Here is an 11,322-nt window from a genome sequence, read left to right on the forward strand (position 1 = left end):
GGAGAACAACGGTGACATGGAGATCCATATCGGAAGATTGGTGGAACTATTCGACAAACTCAACGGACTTCAGCCCGACAAGGTACTGGATGAAAGTTGGCTGGTGGCAATCATGTTCAGCAGTCTCTCTGAAGAATACGATACGCTTGTGACTGCATTGGAGGCCAGATCTGAAGACGATTTGACGCTGGATCTTGTTAAAGGTAAGCTAGTTGATGAGTGGAGCAAGCGGAGAAATCGTGGAAGCATTGAAGACTCAGAAACGGCGCTTCAAACTGGTCCGAAGGTCATGAAATGTTTTTTCTGCAAGAAACCCGGTCATCAAAAGGTGGATTGTCAGAAATTCAAGTCCTGGAAAGAAACCCAGAAAAAGAGAACGAAAACTTCCAAGGAGAAAGTCAACAGTGTGCATCAAGGCGACGATGACGAGCATTGGGGTTTCTGCGTTGAAGATTCAGCTACTCAAGATGAACGTTGGATCCTGGACTCAGGTGCTACGTGCCACATCGCAAACTACCGAAGTTTTTTCGATTCACTGGATGAAGGTATACGTGAAGACATTTGGGTAGCAAACGGAACCAAAGTGAAGTCCTCTGGCCGTGGATCTGGAAAGCTTGAATTGCTGGACCATGCTGGAAATAAGCGAACGGTTACGATGGATGCGGTGCTGTTTGTACCAGAAATTAAATCAAACCTGATGTCAGTGAAGCGTTTAGTACAAAAGGATTACACGGTGAGTTTTGATCGTAACGGTGCGGAAATTTCACGAAATGGAGTCGTTGGAGCGATAGCAAAACAGCGAAACAACTTGTTTGTCCTGGAAACGTTGAAGGAATCTGCATCATTGGTTACGTCTGGAGAACACTGTATCCATGAATGGCATCGGCGTTTCGGCCACCGTGATTGTGAAGCTGTGAAGAAGTTGAGCGATTTGGCGATCGGTGTGAAGTACAAAAGGTGCGACTGCAGCAGTGAATGTGAAGTTTGCATAAAGGGAAAAATGCACCGTCTCCCGTTTCCGAAGACGTCCCAGAGCAAGTCAAGTGAAATCCTGGAACTAGTGCACAGTGACGTTTGTGGCCCCATGCGAACTGCAACTCCAGGAGGAAGGAGGTTTTTCCTAACACTAATAGACAACTATAGCAAGTACACAACGGTTTATGTTTTGCGCAGGAAGTCAGAAGTACTATCGAAGCTGAAAGAGTTCGTAGAAATGACGAAAACTCAGTTTGGACGAAAACCCAAGATCATACGCTCGGATCGAGGCGGCGAGTATACCGGAAACGATGTGAAGCAAAATGGAATCAAGTTTCAGTACACAGCACCGTACACGCCCGAGCAGAATGGAACAGCAGAACGCAAGAACAGAAGTTTGGTCGAGATGGCAAGGTGTATGTTGATTGATGCTGATTTGCACAAACGTTTTTGGGGAGAAGCAGTGATGACAGCGAATTATCTACAAAATCGCCTACCGTCAAAGGCAATTGAAGGAACCCCCTACGAAAGATGGTTCGGATCGAAACCAAGTCTCAAGCACATCCGTCGTTTTGGTACTGATGCATACTGTCATGTTCCTGGTGAGAAGCGGGTCAAGCTGGATGAAAAGGCGATCAAACTGAAGTTTGTTGGCTACAGTGAAGAGTCCAAAGCTTATCGTTTGCTGGATATCGCTACTGGAAAACTGACCATAAGCCGTGACGTGAAGTTCCTGCAATCCTCCAATGTGGTTAACGTTGATGATTCTTTGAAAGAAGTTGTTGTGCCATTGGAAGCTAATCGTGATGCTGAATCTGAAGGTGATCGTGAACTTGGCTGTGGAGTTGCGAACGATTCTGACGATGAATACTGGTTCTCTGATGACGCTAATACAAGCACATCTAGCGAAGACACCTTTGTGGAGCTTGAAGCGGATAAAGAAGTCGAGCAATTGAGACGATCAACCAGATCTACCAAAGGTAAGATGCCGAATAAGTATGCTTGTAGTGCCGAAGCTGAAGTTCAGGAGGAGCCACGAAACGTCCGTGAAGCACTGTCATGCCCCCAGAAGGTGCAGTGGCGAGAGGCAATAATGGAAGAGTTGCAGTCTATCGAGTCGAATCAAACTTGGGAACTGGTTGACCTGCCCCCGGGAAAACGTGCTATTGGCTGCAAATGGGTTTTCACACGGAAACGAAACTCGAATGGACAAGTTCAACGTTACAAGGCGAGATTAGTGGCCCAAGGATTTAGTCAACGTTACGGCACAGACTACTACGAAGTTTTTGCTCCCGTCGTTCGACATGCAACTTTCCGGACGCTGATGAGTGTGGCTGCCAAGCGAAAAATGATGGTGAAACAATTTGATGTGAAGACCGCTTTTCTCCATGGGCAACTTGAGGAGGAGATATTTATGAAACAACCTCCAGGGTTTGCAGTCAAGAATGCTGAAAACAAGGTTTGCCGCTTGAAGAAAAGCTTATACGGATTAAAACAGGCGGCCCGTGCCTGGAATCAACGGCTTCACGAAGTACTGCTGTCCATTGGTTACGAACAAGGCGAAGCTGACCCATGCTTGTACCGGAAATGCGTGAATGGCAAGTGGAGTTACGTCCTTATTTATGTGGATGATCTCATAGCGGCTAGCGAAGATCCAATGATCGTAGACATCCTGGAACGAACCTTGAAGAGCGAGTTCGAGATTAAAAGCCTTGGAGATATTCGATGTTACTTGGGACTGGACGTAGAACGTAATGAAGCCGGCGATTACTTCATCAGTCAACGGAAGTACATAGCTGATGTAGTTCAATGTGTCAACCTTCAAGACCCAAAGCCATCAAGTATTCCGCTGGATCCTGGTTACGAGAAACATGCTGATCAAGGAACTCCACTCCCGGACAATCAGGTGTATCAACAGATCGTTGGAAAGCTACTTTATTTGGCGGTGAACTCAAGACCGGATATTTCTGCATCGATATCAATACTGAGCCGGAAGACCGCAAATCCATCGCAACAGGACTGGAATGAGCTAAAGAGAGTGGTACGCTATTTGAAAGGAACCTGTGACATGAAGCTACGCCTGAGCAATATTGGAGAACCTTCCGAACTTGTGGGATATGCCGATGCTGACTGGGCGGAATGCCGTGAAGATAGGAAGTCCAACAGCGGGTACATTTTCCAGTACTACGGTGGCACAATATCTTGGGCGTGCCGCAAGCAGACGTGTGTATCTCTTTCTACTGCAGAGGCGGAGTTTGTTGCATTATCGGAGGCATCACAGGAAGCATTATGGCTGCAACGTTTGCTGAGGGACTTCGGAGAAAATGTATCCATCACTATTTACGAAGACAACCAAAGCTGCCTCCAAATGCTAAACAACGAAAAATTTAGTAACAGAACCAAACACATCGCAACAAGATTTCACTTTGCCAAGCACCTCAAACAGAGCGATATTGTATGTTTCAAATACTACCCAACAGAAACAATGTTAGCAGACTTATTTACAAAACCGTTATCCAAGAACCGACTGGAACTGCTCAGGAAGATGTGTGGCCTGAATATGAAGCAACAACTCATGTTGAGGAGGAGTATTGGATAGTGCTATCGTATGATCAACCTGAGATTGTTCAATCGCAGCAGTCATTTGTTATTTGAAGACATTTTGTAATGTTCACACAGTAATTTATTCTCGTTCAAACCTTCAACAAATACAGACATTATCAATTGATAGTCTCTATTTTACTTGCCCGGTTCAAATCCACACTTGCCTTCCAAGACAGTTCTCCTAGGAAGAATCGGTAGAGGTATTCTGGAGGAATCCATGGAGGAGACCCTGATGGAATAGCAGGAGGCATTTCTGGTGGAATCTCAGGATGATTTCCCGAAAGTATTGCAGCAAGTAAGTATTCCAGGAGAAATCCATTGAAGTATTCCCGGAAGTACCACATAGGAATTGCTTGAGGAATCCCAGCTGAAATTCATGGAGGAAGGCCAACAGGAGATATTCCAAGAGGAATTCCTGGAAGAACACCTGGATGAAATCTGCGGATGAAATCCTGCCTAAATCCTTGAATCCCTGGACGATCCACCACAAGGTAAGAATTTCATTTGGTACCTGGAGGTCCCAGAAGCATTTTGAGTGGCTCCAGGGGATCTTTGGGGCGCTTCAGGGAGTCTCAGGAGCGTTCCAGGCGGTCTCATGGGCGTTTTAGGGGGGCCTTAGAAGCGTTTTAGGGAATCCAGAGGGGGTTTCAAGAGGGTACCTGGAGGTCTCAAGGGTTTCCAGAGGGTTTTAGGGGCGATTCAGGGGATCTCAGGGAAGTTTCAAGAATTGCAGACAATTGGCGCAAAATGCCTATCCAACAACGCCACGGTTTCTTTGTAAACATCACTCCCTTGTGGAGGGACAGCACCGTGGTTCGGGTCATCAAAAAACACTTCTTGCACTTCAAGGCCAGCTAAATGCAAAAGCAAAGCCTTTTTCTTCTCTGCCGTTGCAGTTGCATTGCACTCCAGGTAAAGCTCGAATGATCGCTTCCATGCCTGCCATCTTCTTCCTACAGACGAGGCATCCCCGATCACAAATTGTGCAATGTTGTGATTCATCTCGCTCACTCCCGGCAGAGTTTGTTGGTATGCGTGTGATCAACTTTTGTCTTCGCCTCGACCGCGCACAAAGCACTCACGACGCCACCGCGATTTTTCACTTTTCCGCTTACCGGACTACTCCCGTTCGACCGGATTTTCGCGAAAATGGACACGAATTATCTTTTCCACTCGGTTATCGCACTTTTCCCGTCAAATCGTCGCCAAAATGTAGTGTAATATTCGGATACACAAGGAAACGCGTGGTTACAACCCGAGTACTTCTTTATTAATCCATCTGTCACATTCTGCCTCTCCTTAACTCTCCACTCCCAGTGTTCCCAGATACAACACTACAGAGTCCTAGATACTTAACTTCGTCCGACCAATTTATTGGGAGTTCCCCTCATAGTGACAACATGTCTACTTGAGGGTTTCAAATAAAGAGCTCTTGGCTTATGTGGAAATATGATAAGTTGAGTTTTGGAAGCATTTAGAGAAATCTTCCATTACTGCAAATAAGAAGAAAACATATCTAAACAATACATAGACGGAGCTAGGAATAATAATAATAAGGGGCAGTGTCTAGAAAAATACACATAATTCAGAAAGTCATAGGGGGGGTGGGGGTAAGACGGACATGTTTAGTATACACTCTATTTTGACAGTGTAAACAATGCGATAATTAAAATTTTATCTCTATACTATACTATACTTCAACTAAGGTATTATGTTTCCAGTTCAAAACCGAATTAGCGACATTTTTTCTTTGACTTCCGCTGCTTTTGCCTTGCGTTAAACACAATGTCGGAAGTGGGGCGCTGTATTGTACACCTGGTGCTCTATACAGCGCCCCACTTCCGCCATTGTGTTTAACGCAAGGCAAAAGCAGCGGAAGTCAAAGAAAAAATGTCGCTAATTCGGTTTTGAACTGGAAACATAATACTTTACAGTCTGCAAGCCGATTTTGCAATAAAATTTGATTTTCCATGACTTTTGAGATGATTAAAAAGTGATCTCCAAATGTATGTTTTTCAACAGTGTGGGTAAGACGGACCGGTAGGGTGGGTAAGATGGACACGTTTGGAAATTAAGCTAATACGCCTCTAATTGTGTTGAATGATGTTTGTGGCCGTTTGTATTCGGTAGATCAATCATAGTAGAATCTAAATTTGGTCTTAAATCTCTTAGCGAAACGTGTTTCTGCAAATTAAAATCTATTTTGTAAATTGGAAACCTCCATAGACTGATAAACGCCTAACAGTATGCAATGCTCTGGTAATTTTACAAAGTTCAAACTGTTCCAACAACAAAAATTCTAATAAAATGAATTTTTGAATAAAAAATCAATATGAAATATTTTATACGGCTTCCACAATCATTTTTGTACTCCATAGATTTCAATCTGTGATCAATGTGTGGGTCTTAATGTATTTCTTACGGCACTATCAAAGTAACCCGAACACTGTCCGTCTTACCCACCCTCAAGGCGGACCGTCTTACCCCCACACAACGCAAAACATTCATTCCACCACCGTTATTTATAATCCATGAAATTTACCTGAATGTCGTTGTGTATAGGATGGAACAGTTTAAAACTACGGGGAAACTCAAAATAAAATGCAAAAACTTAGCCATTTAATGTTAAAAAGCTTATTTATTGCCGCCTCAAAATTAGATCCCAGCACAAAAGCGTGTAGCCTGGTAAATGATTGATTATTTTTTGCACTTTTGACATATGTATTCTCTCATGGAGTGGTTCAATTAACATCAACTGATAAGAAGATAGAGTTAATCGTAAAAGTAAGTCAAATTTCAGGTCTTAAGTGCCAGAACTAGTTGGTGGTCCGTCTTACCCACCCGGTCCGTCTTACCCCCACCCCCCCTAACTGTAAGTTAAAAATTTTGCTTTTTGAGAAAAAAATCACACATGTTCGATACTTAAAAAAATCAAGGCCTACTTTTTTTTTCCTTTAGAGGTAATGATGGAATAATACACAATTGAATGAATTCATCAATAAAATTCATGTGGAGCGGACCTGGTGTGATGGTTAAAGGACGTGACTATCACGCCGAGGACCTGGGATCGAATCCCACTCCCGACAAACTCGCAAAATGTGAGTTCTTCTTTCGGAAGGGAAGTAAAGCGTGAGTCCCGAGATGAACTAGTTTAGGGCTAAAAATCTCGGTAATACAGATAAAAAAACCATCCTTTGAGAGAATTTCAGAATAAAATTCTGATGGAATCCTCGAAGCATCCCCAAAACTATACTTGAATGGTGTTCTCAGAGAAACTGTTACAGAAACTCTTATAGGAATAAATTGCCTATGAAATCCGTGGATGATTGGGTTCCGAAATCAAGTTTCAGGGCCAAGTTTTGAAAATTGTTCAATACTGTCATGCGACACTTCATACATCGCAGCAGCTTTCAAAATATACTATACTGTTGTATGGAATTCCTCCTGGCATTCTTGCTGGATTCTTTCGAACAATCATCGTGCAATTCCTCCAAAGAATTTCTCCTACGATTCCTGCAGGGACTCCTCCATGGGTTCCACCAACCAGTTCTGAGGGGATTTCATTAGAGATTTGTTATCTCCCGAAATTCTTCTTCTAGAGATTTCAATTGGGATAACTTCAGCTGTAATTCCTGGAGGAAGGCCAAGAGGAGTTCCAGGAGAAATTTCATGATAAATTTCAAGAGTAATCCATGGATACAATCTCTGAAGTAATTCCTGAATAAGTCTTTGGAAAAATCCCTGAAAAAATTACCAAATGCATTTCTGGAAGTATGAAGATTACCTGGAAGAATCCCATCACGAATGCCCAAGAAGGATTCCTGCAGGTACCACACTAGGTATTTCTGGAAGAGTCCTAGGAGGCAATCCTGAAAGAATCACAGCAGCAATCGCTAGTGGAATCTCAGCATGAGCTCCTGGATGAATGTCAAGAGGAGTTCCTGGATAAATCCCATGAGCAATTTGCGGAAAAATCCCAGGATAAAACTTCCAGAGGAATTCCTAGAGGAAACACCGAAGGAACATCTGAAAGAATCCTAGAATGATTGCCTTGAATCATCCCAGAGGCCAGAAAGAATAATTCCGGGAGGTTTTATAGTAAGAATTTCTGGAGGAGTCCTGGGAGGAATTGCTGGTAGAACCACAGTTGCAATTGCTTGACGAATCCCAGCTGAAATTTCTGGATAAAATCTCTGAAGATGTTCCTGGAGAAATCACTGGAGGAACTTCTAGAATAATCCATGGAATATTGTCTTGAATGGTCCCACCAAGAGTTTCTGAAGGAATTCCTAGAACTCCGAGAGATTTCATAGAAGGTAATTCTGGAGAAATCCTATTTGGAATTGATGGAAGAATCTCTACAGGTATTATTAGAGAACCCCCATCACGCATGCCGAGGGAATAAGTGAAATTCCTTGAATAAATATCTGGAGGAATACCTACAGTTCTCCTAGGAAGAATCGGTAGAGATATTCTGGAGGAATCCATGGAGGAGACCCTGATGGAATAGCAGGAGGCATTTCTGGTGGAATCTCAGGATGATTTCCCGAAAGTATTGCAGCAAGTAAGTATTCCAGGAGAAATCCATTGAAGTATTCCCGGAAGTACCACATAGGAATTGCTTGAGGAATCCCAGCTGAAATTCATGGAGGAAGGCCAACAGGAGATATTCCAAGAGGAATTCCTGGAAGAACACCTGGATGAAATCTGCGGATGAAATCCTGCCTAAATCCTTGAATCCCTGGACGATCCACCACAAGGTAAGAATTTCATTTGGTACCTGGAGATCCCAGAAGCATTTTGAGTGGCTCCAGGGGATCTTTGGGACGCTTCAGGGAGTCTCAGGAGCGTTCCAGGCGGTCTCATGGGCGTTTTAGGGGGGCCTTAGAAGCGTTTTAGGGAATCCAGAGGGGGTTTCAAGAGGGTACCTGGAGGTCTCAAGGGTTTCCAGAGGGTTTTAGGGGCGATTCAGGGGATCTCAGGGAAGTTTCAAGAACTCCCAGTACTGGCTAATGTTGTATACTGCCGTCACACACTATATGCATGCTACATTCGATGCATGAATGTTATTTGGCTTGAATACCGTATATGGCACTGTAGGGAACTTGAAGGAGGAAGAAATGGCTGGTCCGTGGGCTGATCACTACAGGCACCATGGTTGATATACAAATCAAGATGATGGTGTTATGACATGATAGTTTCGCGATGTACACCTGAAGTTCCAGCGGTTCCGAAAACTGCGAATCAGATGCGTTACATGGGATCCGAGAGGATTTTAGGGGGATTTCTAAGGATTTCCGGAAGTTTCAGAGGCGAAACGCTGGCGTTTTCATGGGTCTTGGAGAATCTCAGGTGCGTTACATGGAGACATGGGGGCTTTAGGAGAATTTTGGATATTCAAATATTCAAAAAATTTGTGAAACACTATTGTGGGGACGGTTCAAATCCAGAGGAAGCGAAGGAATTCCTCTAAGTCGCAGAACGGGATCTAGTTTCCTAGATCCGTAAAAATTCTTTGACTTTTCTCCCAAACAGGGAGTGGATTCTTATCTCTCGTAAAAAGTAGGAATTTCCTACCGAAGAGCGTCGACCACTTGGAATGGAGTTCGGATATTCAAAAAAGGTATTAAAAAAGTTCCTTGGAACTCGTACCTTTTTCAGTCATAAACATGAACTGACTCTATATTGAAATCGATTTGACTTTAATACTATCTGAAACTAATATAATTCGAGTTTGTTACAATTCCTCTTAGGAAATTTTCCTTATCTTAGCCACGCCTAATATGTTATTTATGTAACGACTTGCAAAAAGTTGATTTTTTCAGCACGAGTCGTACATTTATCCAACGAGGCTTGCCGAGTTAGATAAATACGAAGAGTGCTGAAAAATCGAGTTTTGCAACGAGTGCCATACAAAAATTTATGCAATATTTTTTTCATAATGCAACTCTTTTGAGTTGCATAATATTCATAATAAAACTCAAATGAGTTGCATTATGAACATTATACAACTAGTTTTCATTATGCAACTCATTTCAGTTGCATAATAAACCAGTTCGGAAAAATGGCCATTATGGTACTGAAATGAGTTATATAAAATTGAAATTATGATACTGAATTGCATAAATATCATATCCATCATATCTATTTCTATTTTCCTATGCATCCTTTGTCCTGATACCTCCCCCGTCACGAGGTATAGAGATAGAAGACGCACACAAATCCTTATCTAAACATTTCCAGATTCTTGCATGGTCTGTTTCTGCATCTTAACATAACATCCTGTCGCAAAAGGGTCTAAAATATGTATTTGCGTTACTTCGCAGCGCTTATCGCTTCTTGCGCTTTACTTATCCAGTCTGAACGTTGAGCAGAAATTTTATGGCATGCAGCCGTTCTTACATCTAGCATTATTTATTTAAACAAAGATAAATCTTAGCATATCGCATTGGCGGTACAAAAAATCTGAACGTTGGTGGCATCTGGGTCTTGTTTCGTAATGTGTAACGAAAACCTAATAATTATTATGATATTGGTCTATATTTTAAAACCGCGAGATTACAACTTCCATCTGCGAAGTGACAACTATTGTTATTCGACTTCCTTTGGTTAATTACTCATCCATCCAAAATCCTTTCCGTAGCCAACCAGTTACACCCATATAACTTCCACTCTAAGCAGTAATATTAGAGTTTCTAGAAGAACAAAATCATGGAATATCGTATTTCATTCCAATTCTTTTACTTTCCTTCTACAGGATAGCGATCCGCTCGATTATGGATGAGAAGAAACGGCTAGCCTATCTGACCAACAACGAAACGAACACTTTAGAGGAGCTCCGATAAACCGCACAACGCACAACCCGCACAGAGCAGAGCAGTACAGTATATCCGAACACACCGACTCACTCACGAACACACCAACAATTACGCTTTTTATCAATTCGATAGGGTCTCGACGTTCTTTCATATCTATGTATTTGTTCGACTAGATTTATTCTGATTCGTTCTTGTCTGATTATCGTTTATTGTTTATAGAGGAAAACCGATTCTATGACACACACACACACACACACACACACACACACACACACACACACACACACACACACACACACACACACACACACACACACACACACACACACACACACACACACACACACACACACACACACACACACACACACACACACACACACACACACACACACACACACACACACACACACACACACACACACACACACACACATACGCATGTAAGAGGAGATTACCCTGAATGTTACTCGTTCGTTTTTATATAGCTAAACAACTAAATATAGGTATTTAGTTTCATAAGTAAAAGTGATTTTAAATATTTAGTATTTGAAGCGTAATGGCAACGAGGACCGCAAGAAACAGTAGTGCCTTGGGAGGAGTTGGTAGGAAGAAGACATTTTTATATGCATATTTTCATTCACGATCGCAAAATTGTGATATACCAAGAGTTCCTTCGCAAAAACATTTTTTTAACATTTATTGTGGTTCTTTCGGTCTCTCGGTACTAACCAACACAAGAAAGTGATTATCTGGAGGGACCGTGGCTGAACTAGTAAGAGATCTTCATCGAAATCGCACGATCGTTACATATTGTATTTAAAATCAAGTATGCGTATTAGTACATTTTGTGCCTTTTCCAGTGATTGTCCTGATATGGATTTATAACTGCAAATATATAACATATGTTATCATTACAATGTAA

The 11,322-nt window shown here is 42.4% G+C and overlaps 1 protein-coding gene across 1 annotated transcript in view; it reads left to right on the forward strand.

Moving 5' to 3' along the window:
- Positions 1–11,322, forward strand: part of LOC109405463 (protein salvador homolog 1) — a 36,923-nt gene extending 25,601 nt beyond the window's left edge. The window contains exon 5 of the mRNA XM_029856756.2: positions 10,337–11,322. Coding sequence (XP_029712616.1) covers positions 10,337–10,424 — 88 coding nt within the window. The 3' untranslated portion in view covers positions 10,425–11,322. The remainder of the gene's footprint in view (positions 1–10,336) is intronic.

This window comes from Aedes albopictus, chromosome 1 (genome assembly GCF_035046485.1).
Source record: "Aedes albopictus strain Foshan chromosome 1, AalbF5, whole genome shotgun sequence".
NCBI classification, from domain to species: Eukaryota; Metazoa; Arthropoda; class Insecta; order Diptera; family Culicidae; genus Aedes; species Aedes albopictus.